Source organism: Somniosus microcephalus, chromosome 20, assembly GCF_052327205.1.
Source record: "Somniosus microcephalus isolate GS21.2 chromosome 20, FLI_Smic_1.0, whole genome shotgun sequence".
NCBI classification, from domain to species: Eukaryota; Metazoa; Chordata; class Chondrichthyes; order Squaliformes; family Somniosidae; genus Somniosus; species Somniosus microcephalus.
The window spans coordinates 57,726,756-57,753,460 of NC_141006.1; the positions used below are offsets into that span (position 1 = coordinate 57,726,756).

Sequence of the window (26,705 nt, forward strand, 5' to 3'; positions counted from 1 at the left end):
AAAGAGGTAGGTTTTAAAGCACGCCATAAAGGAGGAAAGAGAGGTGGAGAGACGCAGAGGTTCAGGGAGGGAATTCCAGAGCTTAGGGTCCAGGCAGCTGAAGGCACGGCCACCAATGGTGGAGCGATTAAAATCAGGAATGCGCAAGAGGCCAGAATTGGAGAAGCGCAGAGATCTCGGAGGGTTGTAGGGCTGGAGGAGGTTAGAGAGAGAGGGAGGGGGCGGGGCCATGGAGGGATTTGAAAACAAGGATGAGAATTTTTAAATCGAGGCTTTGACGGACCGGGAGCCAGTGTGGGTCAGCGAGCACAGGAGTGATGGGTGAACGGGACTTGCAGCAGTGCCCAGGAGGTTAATTCTTGGAGACTCTGGGACAATTCTGGAGGGTCGGGAACCTCTACCTGCAAAGCCTCTTGTGCGGGTCTCCGGACCCCTCTGTTCTGACCAGAACCAGCCCCGTTACTGACAACCAGCCTGCCGGAAACACCAGCAAAGTTTATCCCACAGGAGACTGAAGAGCAGCACAGGCTAGAACCTTGTATATTGGCATGCGAGCATCTCTGGGCCACTCTTAGACTAGAAACTGTCAGCACCTGCCTTATTTCCCTTTGGCCATGAAGCTACTGTATTTCTGCCACTTCTAAACGGAGCCTTTTATCCACACTTTATCATAAAATGCTCCTCACAGCCCCTCCTAAAAATGTTAACCAATGTTGCATTTCCACAGGCGTTAATCTACCCTCTGGCACTTAATAATCTTTGCTGCAGGTTTTTAATATTAGTTTGATCTATGAAGAAAGCCCTACAATCCATTTAATCTCATCTTTCTACAATAACAACTGGAGCATCTTCCCACTAGACCATACGATGCCCATCTGAACTCGTTACTGAAACCATAGCGATAGAATATACTGACATCATAATTACATACTCAGTGAGCCCGTAGCGATAGAATGTACAGATTTTATTTGCTTTGAAGTAATCTTTTAACTAAACTGTAAAGATTTGTAAGTGTTGAAATGCAACTCTGGGTTTCATACGAAATTCCTTTGCCTGCTATTTTAACCTGTTAATTTTAGACAGCTTAATTCTATGATTAAGTTAGCGAGTGGAGTAATTGTACATTGTTCCGACATAGACTGGAGTGATTGATATGTGTATATATCTGTATATACTTTCAGTATATGTCCCTCTGAAAGTTGCTGATGTAAATTATTAGCTGCCCTCTGATAACTTGCCCAATGGCCCGTTTGTCCATTGAGAGTCCAGATGGTGAGTCTCCACTGGCTATTCGACCACGAGGAGCATCACAGCCCAAGCCTTATTCGCACTTGGCATCCACACACTTTTCATCCGGGGGTCGCTGATAGTGATCAGGTGTGGGCAGCCCCGGCCGATTGTCTCCTTAGCTGAGCCCAAGGCCCTTCGAGATCAATTCTACAACCTCTGGCATCCCTCTGAGCTCACACCAACTAACTGGACACAGGTCAGGAATCAAGGCAGGTACTATCCCTGGTATAGCTCAGTTCCACACTGGATGGTGCATGTACAAACAGAGCCACCGTGGGTAGTTGAATCCATCAGTATATCACTTTCTATATTACACACTAGTCAGGAGGGCGTGTCTTATGTTTCCTAATCTGAAAGTCAGTTTCCCTTTTCATTAGGTCACAAGACTTGGTACATACACGGAACAGGGCTGCGACAGCGGAATTCAGGAAGTCCCTGTACAAGATTTCCTGCCAAGTCATAATCTAGCCAGTGAAGTTATTGTCTGCATCTGTTGGATCCAAGCAAAGACTGAAGGTAAGGAAACCACATTGAAAGTACGGCACGGCCCCACTGAGCACAGGTGCATCAGGTGGGAGCTGCTTTGTGTGCTGGTAGCAGCCTGTGACTGCTGGAATATGAACAGGCGAGGTGTAAACTTGACAAGTCCAAAAAGCTGACGGGAGGCAAGCTTGGAGAGTGGGGGAGAGGGGAGCGGGGAGAGGGAGAGCAAGGGAGCAGGGGAGAGGGGGAGAGCAAGGGAGCAGGGGAGAGGGAGTGAGGGAGAGCAGGGGAGAGGGGGAGAGGGAGAGCAAGGGAGAGGGGGGAGAGGGAGAGCAAGGGAGAGGGGGGAGAGGGAGAGCAAGGGAGAGGGGAGAGCAAGGGAGAGGGGGGAGAGGGAGAGCAAGGGAGAGGGGGGAGAGGGAGAGCAAGGGAGAGGGGGGAGAGGGAGAGCAAGGGAGAGGGGGGAGAGGGAGAGCAAGGGAGAGGGGGGAGAGGGAGAGCAAGGGAGAGGGGGGAGAGGGAGAGCAAGGGAGAGGGGGGAGAGGGAGAGCAAGGGAGAGGGGGGAGAGGGAGAGCAAGGGAGAGGGGGGAGAGGGGGGAGAGGGGGGAGAGGGAGAGCAAGGGAGAGGGGGGAGAGGGAGAGCAAGGGAGAGGGGGGAGAGGGAGAGCAAGGGAGAGGGGGGAGAGGGAGAGCAAGGGAGAGGGGGGAGAGGGAGAGCAAGGGAGAGGGGGGAGAGGGAGAGCAAGGGAGAGGGGGGAGAGGGAGAGCAAGGGAGAGGGGGGGAGAGGGAGAGCAAGGGAGAGGGGGGAGAGGGAGAGCAAGGGAGAGGGGGGAGAGGGAGAGCAAGGGAGAGGGGGGAGAGGGAGAGCAAGGGAGAGGGGGGAGAGGGAGAGCAAGGGAGAGGGGGGAGAGGGAGAGCAAGGGAGAGGGGGGAGAGGGAGAGCAAGGGAGAGGGGGGAGAGGGAGAGCAAGGGAGAGGGGGGAGAGGGAGAGCAAGGGAGAGGGGGGAGAGGGAGAGCAAGGGAGAGGGGGGAGAGGGAGAGCAAGGGAGAGGGGGAGGGAGAGCAAGGGAGAGGGAGAGCAAGGGAGAGGGGGGAGAGGGAGAGCAAGGGAGAGGGGGGAGAGGGAGAGCAAGGGAGAGGGGGGAGAGGGAGAGCAAGGGAGAGGGGGGAGAGGGAGAGCAAGGGAGAGGGTGGAGAGGGAGAGCAAGGGAGAGGGGGGAGAGGGAGAGCAAGGGAGAGGGGGAGAGGGAGAGCAAGGGAGAGGGGGGAGAGGGAGAGCAAGGGAGAGGGGGGAGAGGGAGAGCAAGGGAGAGGGGAGAGCAAGGGAGAGGGGAGAGCAAGGGAGAGGGGAGAGGGGAGAGCAAGGGAGAGGGGGGAGAGGGAGAGGGGGGAGAGGGAGAGCAAGGGAGAGGGGGGAGAGGGAGAGCAAGGGAGAGGGGGGAGAGGGAGAGCAAGGGAGAGGGGGGAGAGGGAGAGCAAGGGAGAGGGGGGAGAGGGAGAGCAAGGGAGAGGAGGGAGAGCAAGGGAGAGGAGGGAGAGCAAGGGAGAGGGGGGAGAGGGAGAGCAAGGGAGAGGGGGGAGAGGGAGAGCAAGGGAGAGGGGGGAGAGGGAGAGCAAGGGAGAGGGGGGAGAGGGAGAGCAAGGGAGAGGGAGAGCAAGGAGAGGGAGAGCAAGGGAGAGGGGGGAGAGGGAGAGCAAGGGAGAGGGGGGAGAGGGAGAGGGGGGAGAGGGGGAGCGGGGGAGCAAGGGAGCAGGGGAGCGGGGGAGTGGTGGAGAGGGAGAGCAAGGGGGGAGTGGTGGAGAGGGAGAGCAAGGGAGCAGGGGAGAGGGGGAATGAGGGAGAGCAAGGGAGCAGGGGAGAGGGGGAATGAGGGAGAGCAAGGGAGCAGGAGAGAGGGGGAGTGGGGGGAGAGAGGGAGAGCAAGGGAGCAGGGGAGAGGGGGAATGGGGGAGAGGGGGGAATGGGGGAGAGGGGGGAATGGGGGAGAGAGGAGGGAATGGGGGAGAGGGGGGAATGGGGGGAGAGGGGGGAATGGGGGGAGAGGGGGGAATGGGGGAGAGGGGGGAATGGGGGAGAGGGAGAGCAAGGGAGCAGGGGAGAGGGAGAGCAAGGGAGCAGGGGAGAGGGGGAATGGGGGGAGAGGGGGGAATGGGGGAGAGGGGGGAATGGGGGAGAGGGAGAGCAAGGGAGCAGGGGAGAGGGAGAGCAAGGGAGCAGGGGAGAGGGGGAATGGGGGAGAGGGGGAATGGGGGAGAGGGAGAGCAAGAGAGAGGGAGAGGGGGAATGGGGGAGAGGGGGAGCAGGGGAGAGGGGGAATGGGGGAGAGGGGGAGCAGGGGAGAGGGGGAGAGGGGGAGCAGGGGAGAGGCGGAGTGGGGGAGAGGGGAGAAGGGTACCGGGGAGGGGGGCACGGAAGCAGGGGAGTGGTTGAAGGGGAGCGGGAGAGCTAGGGAATGGGAAGGGAGGAGAGCGCGGGAGAGCAAAGGAGCAGGGAGAGGGGAGAAGGAAAGGGAGAGGCCAAGGGGGAGAGGCCAAGGGGGAGTGGGAGGGGGGGAGTGCGGGTGAGCAGGGGGCGGGGGAGAGGGTGTGTGTAGAAGGGAGTGTGGAGAGGGGGGAGAGAGGAGAAGGAGGGGGAGTGGGACGAAAACATTAACAACTAACATTTACACATCACAAGACGCGGAAGGGAAAATAGACTTCTTTTTAGTCAAAAATGACTTTTAACAACAGAGTTTACATTTTGGGAATTTCTGGCCATCTGGACTCCAAAACCGGACTGGCCAGTCATAGAACTGACCACGATAAATGGCAGCAACCCTTTGGGTGAGATTTGTAAGGATCAGACACTACAGTGTGTTGTGTGTGGTGTGACCGAGACTGGGCATTTTGCCTGTTGCTCCCTCTATTTCAACACTAGTCATTCCCGCCTCCCCTCTAATATAATACACCGGTTTAGAGACAGATTCCTTTTTTTCGGTGCTGTCCCCCAGCCGCCCTCCCTCTCTTTCAGGGCCCTAGTTCCACCGCCGCCCCTCACTCTTGTGGCCGTCCTTCAGGTGTGGGCCGCAGATGGGGAGTGGGGGGAGGGGAGGGGATTGTGTTGCCGCTGGACGTCCTTGCAGACACACACATTTTCCAGCGGAGGTCACTAGAGAGCCACCAGGCACGGCAATCCTGGCTGATTTATTCCATTGCCCAGCCCAGGGTCTAGGGCCAGTTTCGACTATATTCGCCACCAGGAAGTGCCCCACTCAGGTTACTCTATGTTGGGACCCTCCACTTCGATCACCGAGTCTCACCAGCGCTGTGCTGGGTTGGAGATTCAGGCCCCATAGTGGTATAAAAAAAGAAAGGACTTGCATTTATATAGCGCCTTTCACGACCTCAGGACATCCCAAAGCGCTTTACACCCAATGAAGTACTTTTTGAAGTGGAGTCACTGTTGTAATGTAGTAAACGCGGCAGCCAATTAGCACACAGCAAGCTCCCACAAACAGCAGTGCGATAAATGAGCAGATAATCTGTTTTAGTGATGTTGGTTGAGGGATAAATATTGGCTAGAACACTGGGGAGAATTCCCCAGCTCTTCTTCAAAATAGTGCCATGGAATCTTTTACATCCACCTGAGAGGGCAGACAAGGCCTCGGTTTAACGTCTCATCCGAAGGATGTCACCTCCGACAGTGCAGCACTCGATAGAGAATCGGCTGCCCGTCGTACATCACTCCCAATTATTATTTCCATTAAAGGCGATAAGACACTGAAGAGGGGTCGGGGAAAGGGGAAAGGAGAATGGGGGATGGGGAGCGAGAGACACTGGGGAATGGGGTGGGAGTGGGTACCAGTATGTTCTGAAGAGCAGCAGCAACAGCAGCTCGGTTTCCCTTCTCCCCCAGACTCGGTTTCCCCGCCCTCGGTTTCCCCTCCCTCGGTTTCCCCTCCCTTGGTTTCCTCTCCCTCGGTTTCCCAGTCCTCGGTTTCCCAGTCCTGGGTTTCCTCTCCCTCGGTTTCCCAGTCTTGGGTTTCCCAGTCCTCGGTTTCCCCTCCCTCGGTTTCCCAGTCCTCGGTTTCCCCTCCCTCGGTTTCCCAGTCCTCGGTTTCCCTCCCTCGGTTTCCCAGTCCTCGGTTTCCCCTCCCTCGGTTTCCCAGTCCTCGGTTTCCCTCCCTTGGTTTCCCAGTCCTCGGTTTCCCAGTCCTCGGTTTCCCCTCCCTCGGTTTCCCCTCCCTCGGTTTCCCAGTCCTCGGTTTCCCCTCCCCCGGTTTCCCAGTCCTCGGTTTCCCTCCCTTGGTTTCCCAGTCCTCGGTTTCCCAGTCCTCGGTTTCCCCTCCCTCGGTTTCCCCTCCCTCGGTTTCCCAGTCCTCGGTTTCCCCTCCCCCGGTTTCCCAGTTCTCGGTTTCCTCGCCCTGGGTTTCCCTTCTTCGCCTCCTGATTCTCTGAACTTCTCGCACAACAACTGCCGGCGCAAAACTGCGAGCAAAATATTCAAGTACAAGGGACCCAACCTTTATACAGTAAATGCAATAACATTTGGAGATGTCATGTGATCAGATGTCATGTGATCAGGCATCGCATGTCAGATGTCACATGGTCATTGTCAGCTGTGACTCAGTGGGTAGCACTCTTGCCTCTGAGTCAGAAGTTGTGGGTTCAAGTCGCACTCCAGGGACTTGAACACAATAAATCCCGGCTGACACTCCAGTCCAGTGCTGAGGGAGTGCTGCACTGTCAGAGGTGCCGTCTTTCAGATGAGACGTTAAACCGAGGCACCATCTGCCCTCTCAGATAGACGTAAAAGATCCCACGGCCACTATTTCGAAGGAGTTCTCCCCGGTGTCCTGGGCCAATGTTTATCCCTCAATCAACATAACTAGAAAAAAAATTATCTGGTCATTATCACATTGGCTGTAAAGCGCATTGCGACATCCTGAGGTTGTGAAAAGCACTATAGAAATGCAAGTTCTTTCGTTAAGGCTGGCTGAACTTAAAACTTTCTGATGAGTTTAATTTAGATCTGATGAGAAATTCTACATTCTTTTGATAAGCTGCTCAGTTCTAGTGTATGTCTGACAGCCTATCACATGCCTATCACATGCCGAGGTCAAGGCTGGGCCTTAGTGTCGAAATAAGAGGCACTAACAGCGTTTGACTTTGCTTCAGTTAAAAGCTCGGGACCCTGGCAGCTGCTTGAATAAACAGTAAATGATCCAGTTATAAGAGCCAGCTTTAGGCATCAGTGGTGTAGCATTCCCGCTGCCGAGGCAGGAGGTCGCGGGTTCGATCCCCGCTCCAGACAGTCCCGGCGAGTGGAGACCAGAGCTCCAGCTCGGAATTCCAGGTTGACATCCAGCCTGGGTCAGAGGGGTGACCCCCTCTGATCATATGGGAGCCTTTAAAACCCTCCTCCCCCCCTCCCCCGTATAGGACTACCGCCCCCATCCGTTGGGATAAAGAGGTCACGGCCATGGACGGCGTGCTCACGTTGGGGTTGTCACCTCTGGTTGGAGACATTCCTGGAGGTTTGATCGCGTGATGTTCTGAACACGTGACATCGGACCACATGATGCCAGATCACGTGACGTCTGATCACCCGACTTCTAACCCTAATTTTGCATTTACTTTATAAAGGTGGGGTCCTCTGCAATATTCCATGTGGGCGGTGTTATAAATCTCATCATCAAGAAACTACTTATGAAATAACGCTGGACGGCCAGCTGGTGGCGCCATCCAAGGAGTATAAATACTCGGGCGTGGGCCCCAGCTTGCCGGGGACATTTTGTAAGACAAGGAACTAGTGAAGTACAACTAGACTTCCATGTTCTGAAACAAGTTGATTAAAGCCTTGCTTTATGCTCAAACCAAGTGTGTAGTGAGTTTTATTACGTCAGGCGGCACTATGTCCTGCTCGCCCTGTTGCTTTCAGTGCGCGGTTCCATGCGCGGTATTTCCAATGCACATGCTCATGAGCGGCCTGCGCGGGACTTTGCAGATTACTGCGTGCGCGCATCTTAGAGGGAACGTTGGTCCTCTGTGGTTGAGTATCTTTGCTCGTGGTTTCGCTGCTAGGGGCGGCACTCAGGAGAGGAATCACCAATTTCAGCCGACTCCCGCCGAAAGCAAGAGGGCCAGCTACCCGAGCTCACACCGCGGCCTATCAGACTGTTAATCAGCCTGCGAATCCTCCCACTACTTCACCCTGTTCTCCAAGGGTAGAGCGTGGAGATACAAAAACAATGACAGTCCAGTGATCGTCACTCCACTCTTCAGCTCATTCTCAGCACACATTGGGGTTAAATTCCACTTTCACCATTAATCGGTGGCCAATGGAATCTTGGGGGTGGGGGGTGTTTCCATAGTGACAAACAGCTGTGCACCACAAGCTTGTGGACAGATACCTGCTCGAAGGCTTCCTTGGCGAGTTTGCCTAGTGAGTAACTGAGCCTTACAGACCAGCGGGGGGGTCTCGCGTCCAATCCCAGCACTTGTACTGAGTTAGCTGACCTCAGCTGGGATGGTGTTGGGGGTTGAGGGCAGTCAGGTGGGGGGGGGAAGAGGAGGGCGTTTGTCGATCCGATTGGTCTCAGTGCCTCTGGCGTACGGAGGGCGAAATTCGGCCGTGGTTCCTGCTCCGAAACGCTATCCAGTGTCTCCTGCTGGAAGTCCACTTGCGTGGGCATCGGGCTTGGCGGTGAGGCCCGCCACAGTGGAATAGCCTGCCCGACGCTCACTGTCGAGCCTTGTGCACGAGGAATGGGAAGTTTGGGAAGTACGAGAGGGTGAGCAGCGCCGGTGCAACTGTCCTCCAGCAAGTGGGATCTGGCTTCGGGAACGGGGCAGAAATAAACTGACCAATTTGGCCAGGAAGAAACAGCCACGATGAGAATTATTTTTTGAAAAAACAGTAGGAAAACCACGCCTTGCGCCCTATGTTTCCTGGCGGCCGTACAGCTCCCAGAGTGTGTGGGGGATGGTCCGCAAGCTCCAACAAGCCGCAACATGGCTTAAATAGGCGGGCTCGAGCACTCGACCTACTGGAGCGGTGGCCTCCCCTATGGTGGCCCTGCTAGTATTGGCTGCTGCCACTAGGTTGGTGAAAGAACCAGCGGTGAGATGAGCAGAATGTTTTTTACGCAGCGAGTTGTTGTGATCTGGAATGCACTGCCTGAAAAGGTGGTGGAAGCAGATTCAACAGTAACTTTCAAAAGGGAATTGGATAAATATTTGAAAAAGAAACTATGGGGATAGAGCGAGGGAAGTGGGTCTAATTGGATGAATCTTTCCAAGAGCCAGCACAGGCACGTTGGGCCAAATGGCCTCCCTCTGTGTTCTATGATTCTGTGTCTTCCCTCCATTCGGTAGTGAGCTGCACTTTGGCCCTTCACTGAGTTCCATCAGACTGAAGAGACTTTGACAACCACCAGATAACATGTCACTTATCTTTACTTTGCAAAGGAAGCTACAATGGCCTACAGACAAGAGCGATCAAATTCAACAAGTGGCGAATCTCTTTATACGATTCTACATTTGCCAAAGAAATCTACGGCAGAAGAGGTCAAAACAGCATATAGGTAGGAACATAGGAACAGGAGGAGGCCATTCAGATCCTTGAGCCTGTTCCACCGGTAAATTATATCATGATTGATTTGTATCTTTACTCCATTTACCTGTCTTTGCCCCATTTCCCTTGTTACCCAACTAAAACCTACCGATCTCCATTTTAACATTTTCAATTGCCCCCCCCCCCCCTCAACAGCTTTCTGGGGGAGAGAGTTCCAGATTTCCACGGCCGCCAATGGTGGAGCGATGAAAATCGGAGATGTGCAAGAGGCCAGAATTGGAGGAGCGCAGAGATCGCGGAGGGTTGTAGAGCTGGAGGCGGTTACAGAGATAGGGAGGGGGTGAGGTCATGGAGTTTTTTTAAAAATTCGTTCATGGGACGTGGGCGTTGTTCATTCCTAGATTTGAAGCGTTTGAGGAGAGGGGTGGAGAATTTTAAAATTGAGGCAATGTAGATCAGCGAGCACAGGGGGGTGTTGGCTGAACGGCAGTAGCATTCTGGACGAGCTCGTTTACGGAGGGTGGAAACTGGGAGGTCGGCCAGGAGAGCGTTGGAATAGTTTAAGGAGGAGAGTCGGTGCTTGTGACAGAGCGTGGTTTTTGGGCTGCCGGTGATTCTGTGTCTGATTGCAATGCAGAAAGCTGGCACTGAGATATCACCCGGACAAAAATCAAGACGACGCCACGGCAGCCGAGCTATTCAAGGAAATAAACCGAGCCAACAGCATCCTCTCCGACGAAAAGAAGAAGCGCATCTACGACTCGTATGGCTCGGCTGGGCTGCACCTGGCCTCCATGCTGGGGGGGGACGGGGAGAACTTCATGGCCTCACAGAGCAACTGTTGTGTGAAGGTGAGCTACGGGGCTGGGGCGCTGCGTCTCGTGTCACCAACCACGGTCTGACACATTCCTGGAGGCTTTGTCACGTGACCTCTCACCTCCAATCATTTCGCCCCCTCCACACTCCCGCCATTGGTCGCCCGGCATGTCAATCCTCGTGACACCCCGCCTTCCCACGCCAAATTGGAAAGCGAACAGACTCTTGGCTATCCGGTTGGATGATCCTTGACTATCAGTCAAACAGTCTCTTTTTTTCCCCCCAATCTCCAATTTTAATGCCCCCTATAATCTTTCTCCTGGAGATTCATCAGAACATACGAACATAAGAAATAAGAGCAGGAGTAGGCCATACGGCCATACAGCCCCTCGAGCCTGCTCCGCCATTCAATAAGAAAATGGCTGATCAGCGACCTCAACTCCACTTTCCCGCCCGATCTCCATATATTTTGATTCCCCTAGAGTTCAAAAATCTTTAATTCCTGGAGACTCCAGGACGATCCTGGAGGGTTGGCAAGCCAAGCCCACGTCCATGTTTGTTTCAGCCGCAGTGCCAATGCACCATGCTGCGGGAGGGTGGGACCGTGAGTCGACTGACATACTCGTTCCCAATTTTGTCTCCTTTCTCCCCGCCTCGCTCCTGAAGGGGTTAAGGTTTGATGGGCATCGGGTGCCCTCCAGCACCTTGTGGCCATTCTCCACGTGCAAGGGTAAGATGGTGAGGATTGGTAGGCTATTCGACAGTAACGGCATCACAGCCTAACCCAATCCTGTCCTCGCCTCGACATTGACTGGTTGATCCTTTAAACTTTCCTCTCCTGTCCATTCTCAACTTCAAATACTCTGTCCTACACACTCTCCCTCCCCCGCTTAGGTATCAGCCTTAGCTCAGTGGTAGCACGCCCGGCTTCAGAGACCAGAGAATCCAGGCTGATACTTCGGTGCAGTGCTGAGGGAGGTGTATCACGATCCCGGCCTAATTTCTGGCCCTACTGGCCCTCCATCAGAGCTACAGCGGAGTGTGCTGGAGAGTCTCCTGATGTTTCCTTTGCAGCTGATTAAAGTTAATTGAAAACTTTTAAATAACTGGCACCTTCATACCACAAGAAGCAGAAGGAAAAAAATAGGGGGAAAAATTTGGTTGCTTTGCGCCTCCCGTTAGTGCCCTAAGAGGGCACTAATGGACGCAAAGCAACTAGCGCCCGGGCGCGGCGATGTTTGCGCCGCTCGCGAAATTGACCGGACATTTTGCAGTGGCGCTAAACACTTCCACCACAATCTCCTGCGTTTGCAAAGCGCGATGTCAGTCGAGTGTGCAACGCCCCGGACCGGATATTGAGTGGCACCCTCTGCCTTTCCGCCTGCCGCTAGCAACGACAGGTTGAGGGGAACGTTTTGCAGTCGGGAAGGGACGGGGGAGCGCTATTTAAAGGCGGCCGCTTCCTGTCTTTTTTTGTCGGTGACATTTTTGCACCACGCATTCTGAGAGAGAGAGAGACTTCTGGAGAGATTCAACGCTGTGTGAACGAGTTTTGGGTACTGAGCAGCACTTTGCAGGTTCATTTTGATTTGCCCTTGTATCTATTTAGAAGAGACTGTGGGGGCTGCACTCTGCGCTCTTTCCCTGGGTCTCTCCATTCTTTCCAGCAGATTTGATGTACAGGTCTCTCCAGGCCGAGACTCAAGGCTGCAGTGAGCAGGGTGTGGATGGAGAGCAAGATCGACCCTCCCCTTTAAGAACTGGCCGGCGCCAGTGTGTCTGTGTTCCATTGCTGACTGACATCACGTGAGCTTCGCCAGCGCTCTGAGATAGCGCCTCGCTCCTCAGCGTTAGCGCCTTAAGAGAGATGTGTAGCGCCTGATTTAGCGCTCCAATCACCTCCGGGGGCGATAGAAGCCAAGTTTGCAGTCGGAGGCGATAATTAGCGCCAGGCGCTAAACTTTGCGCCCGGTCGATAATTGCGCCCCAAACAGGGCGATACCGAATTTCTCCCCCATAGACTTTAAAACTAAAATCCCGACTTTTGATGTGCTTTTTATTCATATTTTTTTTTACATAAACTGTGGTGGAAGCAGATTCAATGGTAACTTTCAAAAGGAAATTGGATAAATAATTGAAAAGAGAACAAATAATTTCAGGTTTGCACATCCTGCTCGATCTGTCATTCAAACCTTTAGGCTGAAGACAGTTACAGAAATTCATGAATTATCGCAGGCCTTCGAACCATCAGCGAGGGTGTTACTTTTCCATCATCCTGGGCTGTGTCTGTTCCAAGGTTGCCCTCGCATGCAGCCATTTATGTCTGATCAATACAACCCTTTCCTGCCACCTTCATCTAACCATCGTAAAGGTGTCACACCTCTCCTGCGCCCCTGTGGAATCGAAAGACGAATAGCCTACAAGATGCCATGTATTCTACACACACACTCGGGCCTCTAAACTCTCAAGGACTTGTTACAATTTAGATACAGAACCTGTTTATATCAAAGGGATGATCAAACGGCCAGTGCGATCAGCTACAATTGAAAGGTTACTTGACACAGTTAGTGTAAAGAAAGGAATACAAAGAGAAATCAATAGCAGTGCCATCCGATTAACCACTTCCTAACAAAACGGCCCGCTCCAAAATCGACTGTCTGGTCCAAAACCGGGACACTGGTCGGTGCCCTTACCATTGGGATTTGGGACCTTGGGTTTAGGAGGGAGAAGATCATAATGTCTGGCCTCAGCTCCTGTATAACTCGGTTTCTGTAACTGTGCACTGAATGGTTTGCTTGCCTTGCAGTTTATGGCCTATTTCTGTACGATCATCACTTGCTGTTGCTGCTGTTTCTGTTGCTGCTTCTGCTGCGGCAAGTGTTTGCCAAAGGAAGATCAAAACAACGAGAGCTCAGACTACAATCCCACATGCACAGGTGAGGAACGCTCGGTGACAGCGGCGTGCGCTAACCATTCCTTAGACCAGTTCAAAAGACTACCCCTTGTGTTCAGCAACAACAATGTGCATTTATATCGCGCTTTTAATGTAGTAAAACGTCCCAAGGCGCTCCACAGGAGCGTTATTGAAGAAAATTTAACACTGAGCCACATAAGGTGATATTAGGGCAGATGACCAAAAGCTTGATCAGAGATAGGTTTTAAGGAGCGTCTTAAAGGAGGAAAGAGAGGTTTAGGGAGGGAATTCCAGAGCTTAGGGCCTCGGCAGCTGAATCAGGAATGCGCAAGAGGCCAGAATTGGAGGGATGGGCTTCAATGGGAGAGTTAGGGTACTAGAGGGATGGGTTTTGCTGGGAGATTTCGGGTACTAGAGGGATGGGTTTTGCTGGGAGATTTCGGGTACTAGAGGGATGGGCTTCAATGGGATAGTTAGGGTACTAGAGGGATGGGCTTCAATGGGAGAGTTAGGGTACTAGAGGGATGGGCTTCAATGGGAGAGTTAGGGTACTAGAGGGATGGGCTTCAATGGGTGAGTTAGGGTACTAGAGGGATGGGTTTCGCTGGGAGATTTCGGGTACTAGAGGGATGGGCTTCATTGGGAGAGTTATTGTACTAGAGGGGTGGCTTCATTGGGAGAGTTATTGTACTAGAGGGGTTGCTTCATTGGGAGAGTTAGGGTACTAGAGGGATGGGCTTCGCTGGGAGAGTTAGGGTACTAGAGGGATGGGTTTCGCTGGGAGAGTTCGGGTACTAGAGGGATGGGTTTCGCTGGGAGAGTTCAAGTACTAGAGGGATGGGTTTCGCTGGGAGAGTTCAAGTACTAGAGGGATGGGTTTCGCTGGGAGAGTTCGGGCAATAGAAGGATGGGCTTCTAAGAGCCAAATGGCCTTTTCTCATAAGAACATAAGAAATAGGAGCAGGAGTAGGCCAATTGGCCCCTCGAGCCTGCTCCGCCATTCAATAAGATCATGGCTGATCTGATCCTAACCGCCAATCTACTATCACAGAACCATCTCCTGAATCTAACAGAATTAGACACACGAAATAGGAGCAGGATCAGGCTACACGGCCCCTGGGCCCGCTCCGCTACCCACAGGGCCATGACCGATCCGAACCTAGACTCATGTCCAAATTCCTGCCCGCTCCCCGTAACCCTTAATTCCCTTTACTTCTAGGAAACTGTCTATTGCTGTTTTAAATTTATGTAATGATGTAGCTTCTACAGCTTTTTGGGGCAGCATATTCCATGGACCTACCACCCTCTGAGTGAAGTAGTTCCTCCTCATCTCAGTTTTGAAAGAGCAGCCCCTTATTCTACGACTATGCCCCCTAGTTCTAGTTTCACCCATCATCGGGAACATCCTCCCCGCACCCACCCGATCCAACCCCTTCACAATCTTATATGTTTTAATAAGATCGCCTCTCATTCTTCTGAACTCCAATGAGTAGAGTCCCAATCTACTCAACCTCTCCTTGTATGTCCATCCCCCTCATCCTGGATTAACCGAGTGAACCTTCTTTGTATTGACTCGAGAGCAAGTATGTCTTTTCTTAAGTATGGACACCAAAACTGTATGCAGTATTCCAGGTGCGGTCTCACCAATACCTTGTACAACTGAAGCAATACCTCCCTATTTTTATATTCTATCCCCCTAGCAATGAAAGCCAACATTCCATTGGCCTTCTTAATCACTTGCTGCACCTGCATACCAACCTTTTGAGTTTCGTGCACCCAGGACCCCCAGATCCCCCTGCACTTCAGTATTTTCCAGTCCCTGCCATCAAGACAACAACCTGCTCTACGATCTTCCTCCAAAGTGCCATCCTCACTCCTTCCAGAGCACTCCACTTCAGTAGTCCCATCTGCCAAATCCCTGCCCACTTACCCAGCCTGTCCATGTCCCCTTGCAGGTTTTTTATGTCCTCCTCACTCACTACTTTCCCTCCCATCTTAGTATCATCTGCAAACTCCGACATGCTACACTCGGTCCCCTCCTCCAAATCGTCAATATAGACCGTAAAGAGTTGGGGACCAGCACCGACCCCTGCGGGAACACCACAGCCACCGACTGCCAGTCCGAGAACGAACCATTCATCCCAACTCTCCGCCCCCCGCTAGACAGCCAATCCCCCATCCATGCCAGAATATTACCTCCAATCCCGTGATTTTCTATCTTAAGCAATAATCTTTTGTGTGGCACCTTGTCAAATGCCCCCCGAAGTCCAAATACACCACGTCCACCGGCTCCCCCCCCCCCCCCCCCCCCCATCCACCCTATATGTTACCTCCTCAAAGAACCCCAGCAAACATGTCAAACATGACCCCCCCTTCATAAAACCATGCCGACCTTGTCCCATTAAATTATGTTTATCCAAATGTCCTGTTGCCGTCTCCTCAATAATGGACTCCAAAACCCTACCCACCACAGATGCCAGGCCAACCGGTCTACAGTTTCCAGCCCTCTGTCTACTGCCCCCTTTAAACAAGGGTGTTACATTAGCAGTTTTCCAGTCTGCCGGGACCTTTGCTGAGTCCAGGGAGTTTTGGAAAATTATTACTAATGCATCCACAATCCCACCGCCACCTCCCTCAAGACCCTAGGATGTAAGCCATCAGGTCCAGGTGATCCATCCGCCTTGAGTCCCATCACCTTACCGAGTACCACTTCCTTAGTGATTTTGATCGTGTTTAGCTCCTTCCCCCCTTTAGCCCCCTGTTTGTCCAGTGTTGGGATATTCTTAGTGTCCTCCACCGTAAAGACCGATACAAAATATCCATTCAGTGTTTCTGCCATCTCCATATTTCCCACCATTAATTTCCCGGTCTCATCCTCTAAGGGACCAACATTTACTTTAGCCACCCTTTCTCTCTTTACATAACCACAAAAACTCTTACTATCCGTTTTTATATTTTTTGCTAATTTACTTTCATAATCTATCTTCCCCCTCCCAATCAATCTCCTTGTTATCCTTTGCTGTCTTCCAAAGTTTTCCCAATCCTCTATCCTCCCACTAGATTTGGCCACCTTATATGCCCTTGTTTTTAGTCGAATACTATCCTTAATTTCTTTACTTAGCCACGGATGGCTGTCTTTTCTTTTACACCCTTTTCTTCTCAGTGGAATATATTTTTTTTGGAAGTTGTAAAATAACTCCTTAAATGTACACCACTGATCATGTATCGTCTTACCCTTTAATCTATTTTCCCAATCCACTCTGTTGAAACGGATTTTTTTGGTCCTCAATCTGGTTCAGTACAAACACTGAGTCGAATACTGGTTTAGTTCAACAGTTGTTTTATTCTGTTGTCCCAGGAGACTTACTCTGATACAGCACCGTTCTGACTCCAGCAGAGTCTCGACAGGTTCCACCAGAGCAAGCAATCTTTCATACAGTGGGTCACATTATTATACTTTACTTTTGAAAAGACATTAACACATCGTACATTCTACACCAATCCCGAGCGAGGCACGTACACAGTTTAAAGTGATTTCCTGGCCTGGCAGTTTGAAATAAAGAAGTCACAGTTCACTGAATGGTTTATAATATAGAAAATATGCAGGTAATGGTTTCACGATCACCTAATCATTATGGTAATGCATGGTAATGTGTTTTCGGATCGCCTATTGTCAGTATACCCTTTGCACTCCACCCTACATTGTTCCACCAGCAAGGTGTGACATCGTGGGTGCCAGCCATATTAGCATTTTACTTCCTGCTGCCTTCAGTTTCTTGAATTAACATGATCATCTCTCACAATATGCAAGTGACTCAGCGATGTCGACATTGCACCACCATTTTAAGCTAACAGGGTCCTCCATTTTAGGTTGGCAGGGTCCTTGGCCATGCGGAGCGAGTTGTTACCTTATTTTTGCATTCTATATTCTCATTCCCCCCTTTTATCATTCCATGATAACCATCTAAGGTACCCTGGGATTCTGGGCTTCATCCTACTGGTTCATCTCTACTTTATTGAGTCTATTATACTCCTCCTCCATTAATTCTTTCTCGACTTGCTCCTTTAACATCTCACTCGCTTCACCCTCTATACTTGGTAGTTCAATTTCCTCTGATGCTGATTTCCTTTTTTAATAGTCCATTACAGAAGTCCCATTTAGTCACGTTCCAGGATCCGAAAGCTTTAAGATTCTTGTCTTTGTACTGGAGAATATCTCTTCGGCACAGGTGGACGGTTTTTCCAGGTGTGATTTTCTTGCATTTCTTCAGTTGATTGAACGCCCCGCCCGCGAGCAGGATAACGCTCAGAAGCAGTAATAAGGTCCTCATCTTGATCCTCCGTGATCAATCAATGCGACTTATTAGTTATTAATCTGGAAAACAAACTGCTTACACAAGATCCAAAGTTAAAAACTTAAAGCTAAAATTTTAAAAATTAAAAATTAGAAATCGTATAATAAGTATAATAAAAGTAGGATTTTGGCAGGCCAAAACAATCCAAACACAACACCAGACCTCGTAAAACTGCAGTCACCTTTATCAAGGCCGAGCGTGAGTTCTGTAGTCTCTTATCAATTAAAATAAAATTAATGATTGTTCGTAAAATCTACTCTATACTGTACTGAAATCTACTGATTATCTCCCCCCCTTTTGATTGGTTTCTCCAATCAATTTACAATGGTGGAAGTGCACCCATGCGCTTCTTCCCTCGACCTTAGCTGCAGTCGGGGTTGTTAGTAAGACCTGATATGGACCTTCCCACCTTGGATCTAGACTTTTACGAGTCCAGTTCTTAACCATCACATACGAACCTGGTTCAATTTTTAGAGAACCAGATAAGTCAGGAAGTTCACCATATGCAGCACGGACTTGTGAATGCAGCCCACGTAAAACCTTAGTAAGAGCCAAGACATAGGTCGTCATTTCTTCAGTCATATGGTGAAAATGCACCGTTGTAGCAGCATTTTGGTTCCAGGGAGTCTTGAGTGGTTTACCATAGATAATCTCAGCAGGGGTAAGTCGTGCTTTACCCGCGGGTGTGGTGCGGATCTGAAAGAGAGCCACAGGAAGCAATTTCAACCAGGTTAAGCCGGTTTCGGCTACCAGTTTAGCAAGTTTGTTCTTCAGAGTCTGATTGGTTCTTTCGACAAGTCCTGCAGCCTGTGGTCGATAAGCACAATGCAATTGCTGATGAATGTTCAACTGGCTACAAAGTTCCTTGTTCACTTTGGCAGTGAAGTGAGGACCGTTGTCAGAACTTAACCGAGTTGGAATACCATACCGAGGTATGATCTCTCTCAGCAATACCTTAACAACAGTAGAGGCTTTATTGTCTGTGGTTGGATATGCCTCGATCCATTTACTAAATACATCTACAATGACAAGTACGTATTTGTAACACTGACATCTTTCCAACTCAATGTAGTCCATTTGCAGGGTCTCAAAGGGACCCTCCGGTAAAGGGGTTTTTCCCCATTCGCAAGACACTCCCTTTCCAGGGTTGTGTTGTTGACAAGTCAGGCATCGATCGCTAATGTTCTGTGCTATTGCTTGAAGCCTTGGATGCCACCAACTACTTAGAAGCACATCACTCACTGCCCTGGCACCACAATGAGTTGCAAAGTGTACACATTCAATAACCCAAAGAGCTAACTCATCAGACATGCAAGTCTGTTCCGCGGGAGTAGTCCAGAGTTTTGATAAAGGGTTATATACACATCCCGATTCTCTCCATAAATGCTTATCACTATCAGGAGCGTCCTCCTGCAACTTAATCACCTCTTGGATGGTTGGCATTAGTTTTTCCGAGGTAGACTGATTCTTTTTGGAATTTTTAGTCTGCCTCATAATTCGGGGCACAATCATTTGGTGACTCCTAGAAGCAATTTTGGCTGCCTCATCAGCGCGGCGGTTTCCTATATCTACTGGGTTTTGGCCAGTGGTATGGGCAGAGCATTTAATCACAGCTATCTGTTTGGGGAGTAAAAGGGCTTGCAGGAGGTCTGAAACTAACTGACGGTGTGAGATCGGACTGCCCGAAGAGGTTAGAAATCCTCTATTTTTCCACAATTGTCCAAAATCGTGAACTACTCCAAAGGCATATCTAGAGTCTGTATGTACATTAATTCGTAATCCTTCTCCCAAAGTACAAGCTCGTATGAGTGCAAACAGTTCTCAGAAAAAAGGGATTCAAAGGCTGCTGATTCTAAGGTGACACCTTCCTGATTCACAATTGCATAACCAGAAATTCGTTTTCCCTTCTCATCAATTGAAGAACTGCCATCTGTATACATAATCACGGATTCCTTTTTGTATGTTACTCCGACTGCTTCCGTCATCGCATACTGAGATACTTGTCCTTGAAAGCCGGATAAGCTTTGAGTTTTTCGATTTGGGGAGATTAAGGTCTGATTGAACAGATGACATAGCGGCCCCTGTATCGACCAAAAAGGGATACCATTGATCTCGAATCTGAAGCATTAATAGGGGTTCTCGATGTGGTTGTAACATGTTGTAACATGTGGAAACGGATTGGTTTGGGAGAAATCCGTGTATGTTCCCCTTCCTCGACCTCCTTGCCAACCGCCTCTATTTCCTCGGGTCTGACCTCCCCTTCCTTGTTGTCTGGCCGGACACTCCTTACTCCAGTGGCCAGACTGACCACAATTGAAGCATAGACCTTGTCCTTGTCCTCTGCCCCTTCCTCCTCCCCCATAATTTTGTTGTGGGGGCGCATATGGCCGGCCATAAGCAGCAGCGTCGGGTCCAGTTGGGTGATTGTAATACCCATAGTTTTGGGAGTCTACCCATCCTGGAACACAATACTGGGGTTCCGTTTGATATCCTGTTAGGTCTGGCCCTACTTTTGGCTGTATGGGCACGTCCTCTCGCTTCATTACATATTCCGCCTTGACCTTAACGTGGGGTTGACTTTCTGCACTCTTACTTTCTTTCCAGTAATATTTCGCAGCTCTAGTCATTTGAGTCGGGCTGTTTTCTGCCCAGTTCATATTATTGGTTTTAATGGCTGTCGCCACAGCAGCCGGAAGACAGTTCATCAGAATGGCGCAGAATTGGGGTGAATTGGCTCCTCCTTGATAATTGGTGTCCCCCGACTGTCCCTGATAAACCTCACAGAATCTCTCCAAAAATTCCTCAGGTCCCTCATCTTTCTTTGGCTTAGTATCTAGGACATTAGATATATTGATAGGTTTTTGGAGTGTAGCATTGAGTGCTGCAAGCATGTGTCGCTCCCTGTCGGCTGTGAGGACGTGGGCGGTCTCTAAAGCGGCATGATTGGGGTGAGTCAGGTGTTCCAAAAATCTAGTGTGTTCGGAAGGAGTTAAAACTTGTTGAATCAAAGCCCATAGATCTCGGGAGTCTGCATTGTACACCTGTATCGTGGTTCGAAGAAAGTCCACAAACCTAGCCGGCGCCTTTTTCCTGTCTGGCATACCGGTTAGGATAGCCATTATCTCATTAGGTTTCCAAGGGAAAAATACATCTATGGTGGGGTTGGCTGTGGCAGCCGCTGCATTCGGGTTTGGCATTGTTCTTACCGGCAGATTTCTTGGCGTTCGTTTTGGTTTAGTAAGGCTAATTTCGGGTTCTGAGTCGGAACTGTTTAAGGGTGAAAGGTTGTCTTCAGAATCAGTAAGGTCACTACATGAGTCAGTGTCATCTGCTTTTGCTGGTTTATGTTGTACTAATTGTCTGGGTCTACGTTTCTTCTTCTGCCAATTCAGACTAGGGGTATTCCCCGGTTTCACGTCTTTCTTGGGATTTGTTGGATCTTTCGATCCGGTTCGACAAGCAACAGGGTCTATATAAACATCAGAAATCGGCGTGATTGGGGAGTGACTTGGGACAGTAAGGGAGGGTGTCGGTGGACTGGTAACGGACGTAATAGGGATCAAGCCAGTCTGATTTGTAAGAGGTTGGTCGGGATAAATGTTATTATATTGGGGTGGCTGAGGAGGTGGCGCGGTAGGAGTTCTAATTGTCCAATTGTTTAAGTCCTCATCTGTTCCGTCTCCCTCGGTCAACCTAAGGCCAACCATTGAACTACGTAGTTCATTTTTATCCTTTTTATCTGGCGCCATTTCAGATTTTGACCTTTTCTCGTGCACATTCTTTCTTAAGTATTTCAATGGGTTTAGGATTTCCTCCTTCGGTTAACTTTATTCCTAACTTAACAGCATTCTCTTGCCAGCTGGCTAATAGGGAACTGTCTTTAATTTCTTGGCAATACTGTCGCCAGAGTCCAATTAGTTTCTTAGTCTTACTTCCCATATTCTTTTTCCAAATCACTTCTTGAGCTTGTTTAACCGTTTCTAAGCTTTTGGGACCCCCTAGTGGCCATTGTTCGCTGCCTAACTTTTTATTTAAACCCCCTGAGAGTTGTCTCAATTGTTGGGCTTTGTCCGGGTATTGGTCACATAAGGTTTGTAAGGCACTGCCCTCATCACTTGTGGTATCTAGGTAATTACCCATGGTTCTCTTACACTAAGGGTTCTTTTTCAGGATTCGAGTTACTTTTTGCACGTGTCTTATATATTTCACGGATACCGGCACACAAAATGAAACGCAACACTACAATACTTACAATACTTAGACTTAACAAAAACACAGTACAACACTTAGACTTAACAAAAACACAGTGAGTCGTCTATAGTCAAATAGTAATTTTAGCCTCTGTCACCGCCTGGCACAGGTATTCTTAGCCTCTGTCACCACCTGGTACAGGTATTCTTAGCCTCTGTCACCACCTGGTACAGGTATTCTTAGCCTAATTATTCAAATCGTAAATTTAGCCTCTGTCACCACCTGGTACAGGTATTCTTAGCCTAATTATTCTAATCGTACGACCCTTATCTTGCACTCCCCGAGTACAAGTTGCTATAGCTCTAGAGTCCCCGACTCTCTCTTTTTACTTTCTTTCAAGTATTCCTTTTCTCTTTCTTTAAAATCACTTATCTACTTTTTAGTCCAATCGGAGCCTGAGCGGGCCAAGTGAAATACGAGGCCGGCGCTTTACCCGACTTGGATACTTATTTCCTAAGTTTACACAGTATTCGCCAGATTGACCCAGATCTCGTCGGGACACCACACAAGAATTAGCGAGTGGCAAAACTTTTATCGGACTTACGGATCAGAGGAAAACCGAAGTGGTAAATTTAAACATACTCACTCCGGGGGCCCATTTCCTCCTCTCACGTCCAAAACTAGTTCGGCTCTTAATTTCGCGAATTCTCGGTGATCGTCCGTTGAGATCCCACTTCTGACACCAAATGTTGAAACGGATTTTTTTGGTCCTCAATCTGGTTCAGTACAAACACTGAGTCGAATACTGGTTTAGTTCAACAGTTGTTTTATTCTGTTGTCCCAGGAGACTTACTCTGATACAGCACCGTTCTGACTCCAGCAGAGTCTCGACAGGTTCCACCAGAGCAAGCAATCTTTCATACAGTGGGTCACATTATTATACTTTACTTTTGAAAAGACATTAACACATCGTACATTCTACACCAATCCCGAGCGAGGCACGTACACAGTTTAAAGTGATTTCCTGGCCTGGCAGTTTGAAATAAAGAAGTCACAGTTCACTGAATGGTTTATAATATAGAAAATATGCAGGTAATGGTTTCACGATCACCTAATCATTATGGTAATGCATGGTAATGTGTTTTCGGATCGCCTATTGTCAGTATACCCTTTGCACTCCACCCTACATTGTTCCACCAGCAAGGTGTGACATCGTGGGTGCCAGCCATATTAGCATTTTACTTCCTGCTGCCTTCAGTTTCTTGAATTAACATGATCATCTCTCACAATATGCAAGTGACTCAGCGATGTCGACATTGCACCACCATTTTAAGCTAACAGGGTCCTCCATTTTAGGTTGGCAGGGTCCTTGGCCATGCGGAGCGAGTTGTTACCTTATTTTTGCATTCTATATTCTCAACTCTACTCAATTCCGCTCTCACACCTTCATAGTCTCCCTTATTCAAGCCCAGCATGCTTGTTTGAGATCCAACCTTCTCACCCTCTAATTGAATATGGAATTCAACCATGTTATGGTCACTCATTCCAAGGGGATCCTTTACTAGGACATTTTTAATTAATCCTGTCTCGTTACACAGGACCAGATCTAAGGTTGCCTGCCCCCCCGGTCGGTTCAGTTACATGCTGCTCATTGATTTTTCTTGCAATGTGCCCCAACCAATTCCCCAGTTGAGACAGCACCTCTGACAGTGCAGCGCTCCCACAATACTGCACTGGGATTGTCAACCTGGATTTTGTGTTCAAGTCTCGGGAGTGGGACTTGAACTCGCACCCTTCTGACTCAGAGGTGAGGGTGCTACCCTTTCAGCCACGGTTGAGTTCTCACAGAGCCTAATCCTTATTGTTTTAATGCCTTTACCTTGAAAGTTACACTTATTTTCTGTTTCAGATGATTCAAACCCTATCCTGGCTCAGCCATATACCATGAACAGAGAAGCCAGTCCATTAAACCAGGATTTTGATCACAGCTACAACACAGCTAAATAAGGAGAAGTGAGACATTGGCTTCCAGTGGAGATTACAGCCCAATTCAACCCTTTGAAGACTTGGTAGAACTTTTAAAATAAGTCACTATTCTCCATCATCTAGCATTCGATAAAGAAATCTTAAGGGCATAAAGCACGGAAAGCCATTTGGTCCATGAAGCTCATTCCTTCCACAGACCATGTACAATCCACTCTCTCATGGACTAGGATCATCCACAGATGCAACTGCTGCAGGGGTGAGGGGCGTGTCTACCCCAAGTTTGTTTTTGACATGGATTTTTCCATGGGGTGACCCACTCTCTGAATCCCAGAATTGCCCTGATGTTCCCTCCCCTGCTCTCTGTGGTTCCACCTCTGCGCTCAACCCATTTCACCTCCCAATGAAAAAATCACCTTCTTTCCTCTGCAGGTAAACCAAAGCCTTACACTGTGCATTATTCATACTCGGCCATGCTCCTGCCATTGTTCTAGCAGCTCGGGAACCATCATCTTCCACACAGCACTTGACTATGTCTATTTGTCCTTGTCCTTGTAACCTTTGGCTCCATTAATGACCGAGTACTCGTCCAATTTTCCCTTGTCCTTGAAGGCTAATTGAAATTGGATGTACAGATGATCTGTTACAAGCCAGTGCAGTAGGTGCCACATTTTGCCTGGCATGAAATTGGGCAGGCCCGTGAAGTTTGTTGCTCTCAGTTGGCAACACCACATTTATAGCCCTGAGAAGGTGGGTGCTAACAGTCGACCACCTATCGTGGGACTGGAGTCACGCATAGGCCTGACCAGTTAGGAGCAGCGGGTTCCCGTCCTTTTACAATGTTAACGGCGCTATAAAAATGCAGGCCAGTCCACCTAGCCACTGCTTTTATAGCTGTACGATACCATGGCACTGTTGCCTGTGCAAGGGGTTATCAAGCCAAGCTGTCCCCACCTACCCATTCCCTTTTAAAACTGTATAATTCTTCTTACAACCCTGAGCCACTTTGCCACTTAAAGCAGTTTAACAGTGGACATCCATTTCTAGTTATGCGTCTTTTAAAGATGGGAATCAGATGTTTTGAGTCTCCAATCTTACCCGTTGCCTGAACATGCGCACGCTCACCAGACAAGTACGGATAAGGAAGGCCATTTTAAGCCCATTTTAGCGCGCTCATTCAAGAAGGCCCACAGTCCCGCGCCGCCCCACCCACTGTGATGACATCCAACATCTTAGAATTATTCCGAGAATTTTGCCTCCACTATCCCACCCAGAGTCCATTCCATGCGCCATGTCTCTTGGTGTAAAGACCTTCTGACCTCCATCCTAAATGTCCTTTTCTCCAGTTCGAACCTGTGTGACCTTGTCCGGCTGTCATGGTTTAATTAGCAGCACATTCTGCTCGCTGTCCTTATTTTATGCTGAATTGCATACAGAGAGGAGGGAAAAAAAGGCACCCTCTACCCAGTAGACCTTGTACCTCACCCTCCCCTGGTAATAAAAACCTGGAGCCAATTTCAGGACAAAGAAACCTCTGGGAAGTTTCTCCCTGATTCCCTAAGGAAATCAGGCAAAGTCAAGGGAGTATGGTTAAGCTTGATGCCCCTTCCCTTTAACCCCTAAAATATTACCTAGAATTCTATAGAATCTACAGCACGGAAACAGGCCATTCGGCCCAGCTGGTGTTTATACTCCACACGAGCCTCCTCCCACTCTTATTACCTCTTCCTGCCCGATATCTGTCTATTCCCTTTTCCCTTGTGCATACATCAAGCCTCCCTTTCAATGCATCAGTGCTCTCTGCTTCTACCACTTCATGTGGCAGCGAGATCCACATTCTCATCACTCTCTGCGTAAAGAAGGGTACAAAGATCAAATTGTTGGGCAGATATCCACTGAAGCTTTAAGGGATTTAAAAATAAACTAAAGTACAGTACGTTAAACACCATTAGGTGGTGTTATATCTTGCTTTCCTCAGCAGTGGCAGAGTCTGTGGGGAGTCATAACCCTTAACCACCCCGCCTCAATCATTGTGAGTTTGACCAACGTGCCTTTGGAGGACCGCCTCCATTCTGCTATTGGGAACCTCTGTCACCCGTCACTGGAGTCCAGGGTCGAGCTCCAAGCCTGTGCGGGTCCAGGCTCGGCCTTCAGACTGGGTCAGTCGACATCCTCCCAGTTCCCAGCTGGGTGCCCCTTCAGGGAGTAACATCTGGAATAAGTGGGGCTTCCTTTGCATTGTGAAACTGTGGACATTTTAAAATTTAAAACAGAAAAACGCGCAGATATTTAGGATATGTGCTAACAATTAAATACGTGGGAAAAGCGATCTTTAAATAATGAAATCTCTTTGTACAATTTGTAACCATGGAGACGTTTGGCACTAATTCTGGTGACTGGGGTCTTTGTGCAGCAACGCCACCCCAAACAGGATTCAATGAATAAAAAGTGCAGTGTAAAATTGTGAAATTGGCAGCTTCATAGTCTGAGTCTTTAATGCAAATTTGAAGTGTCTCAGAGGCTAAGTGCAAGGCCCACTGTGGATCTTAGTTTTAAATTGAGCCATTCGCAAGTCTGGGAACAGAAAAGAAGTTAAAAAAACAAATCGTGCATTTATACTTCACCTTCACATCTGCTGGGTGACACAAAGCACTTGCAGTAACCCTTGTTATACAGGCAAACGTAGCAGCCAATTTGTGAACAGCAAGATCCCACAAACAGCAAATGAGATAAGAACATAAGAAATAGGAGCAGGAGTAGGCCAATCGGCCCCTCGAGCCTGCTCCGCCATTCAATAAGATCATGGCTGATCTGATCCTAACCGCCAATCTACTATCACAGAACCATCTCCTGAATCTAACAGAATTAGACACACGAAATAGGAGCAGGATCAGGCCACACGGCCCCTGGGCCCGCTCCGCTACCCACAGGGCCATGACCGATCCGAACCTAGACTCATGTCCAAATTCCTGCCCGCTCCCTGTAACCCTTAATTCCCTTTACTTCTAGGAAACTGTCTATTTCTGTTTTAAATTTATGTAATGATGTAGCTTCTACAGCTTTTTGGGGCAGCATATTCCATGGACCTACCACCCTCTGAGTGAAGTAGTTCCTC

At 49.4% G+C, this 26,705-nt stretch overlaps 2 protein-coding genes across 6 annotated transcripts; one reads left to right on the plus strand and one right to left on the minus strand.

Annotated features, from left to right (window-relative positions):
• The first annotated feature begins 1,660 nt into the window (after positions 1–1,660).
• On the plus strand, positions 1,661–26,069 carry LOC147103303 (dnaJ homolog subfamily C member 5-like). Of its 5 annotated transcripts, none has more exons than XM_085962769.1 (5): positions 1,661–1,806; positions 9,226–9,341; positions 9,969–10,182; positions 12,954–13,083; positions 23,517–26,069. In XM_085962769.1, the coding sequence occupies exons 2-5, from the start codon at positions 9,235–9,237 to the stop codon at positions 23,612–23,614; spliced, it is 549 nt and encodes a 182-aa protein (XP_085818895.1). In that variant the 5' UTR covers positions 1,661–1,806; positions 9,226–9,234; the 3' UTR covers positions 23,615–26,069. The 5 variants fall into 5 exon arrangements, with proteins under 5 accessions (XP_085818895.1, XP_085818899.1, XP_085818898.1 ...); XM_085962773.1 differs by lacking the exon at positions 1,661–1,806 and adding an exon at positions 7,042–7,401; XM_085962772.1 differs by lacking the exon at positions 1,661–1,806 and adding an exon at positions 8,104–8,200.
• On the minus strand, positions 16,385–23,223 carry LOC147103304 (uncharacterized). Its single transcript, XM_085962767.1, has 2 exons — positions 21,800–23,223; positions 16,385–21,767 (listed from the first exon to the last, which is right to left on the minus strand). The coding sequence occupies exon 2, from the start codon at positions 21,163–21,165 to the stop codon at positions 19,543–19,545; it is 1,623 nt and encodes a 540-aa protein (XP_085818893.1). The 5' UTR covers positions 21,166–21,767; positions 21,800–23,223; the 3' UTR covers positions 16,385–19,542.
• Positions 26,070–26,705: the final 636 nt, after the last annotated feature.

Bases quoted from the DNA above. Each gene is read 5' to 3' on its own strand.
- LOC147103304 (XM_085962767.1), bottom strand. From the start codon at position 21,165: ATGGCGCCAGATAAAAAGGATAAAAATGAACTACGTAGTTCAATGGTT.
- LOC147103303 (XM_085962768.1), top strand. From the start codon at position 8,825: ATGGTGGCCCTGCTAGTATTGGCTGCTGCCACTAGGTTGGTGAAAGAA. The intron at 8,879-9,225 runs GTGAGATGAGCA...TACTTTGCAAAG, and splicing joins GGTTGGTGAAAGAACCAGCG to GAAGCTACAATGGCCTACAG. The intron at 13,084-23,516 runs GTGAGGAACGCT...TTTCTGTTTCAG, and splicing joins CTACAATCCCACATGCACAG to ATGATTCAAACCCTATCCTG.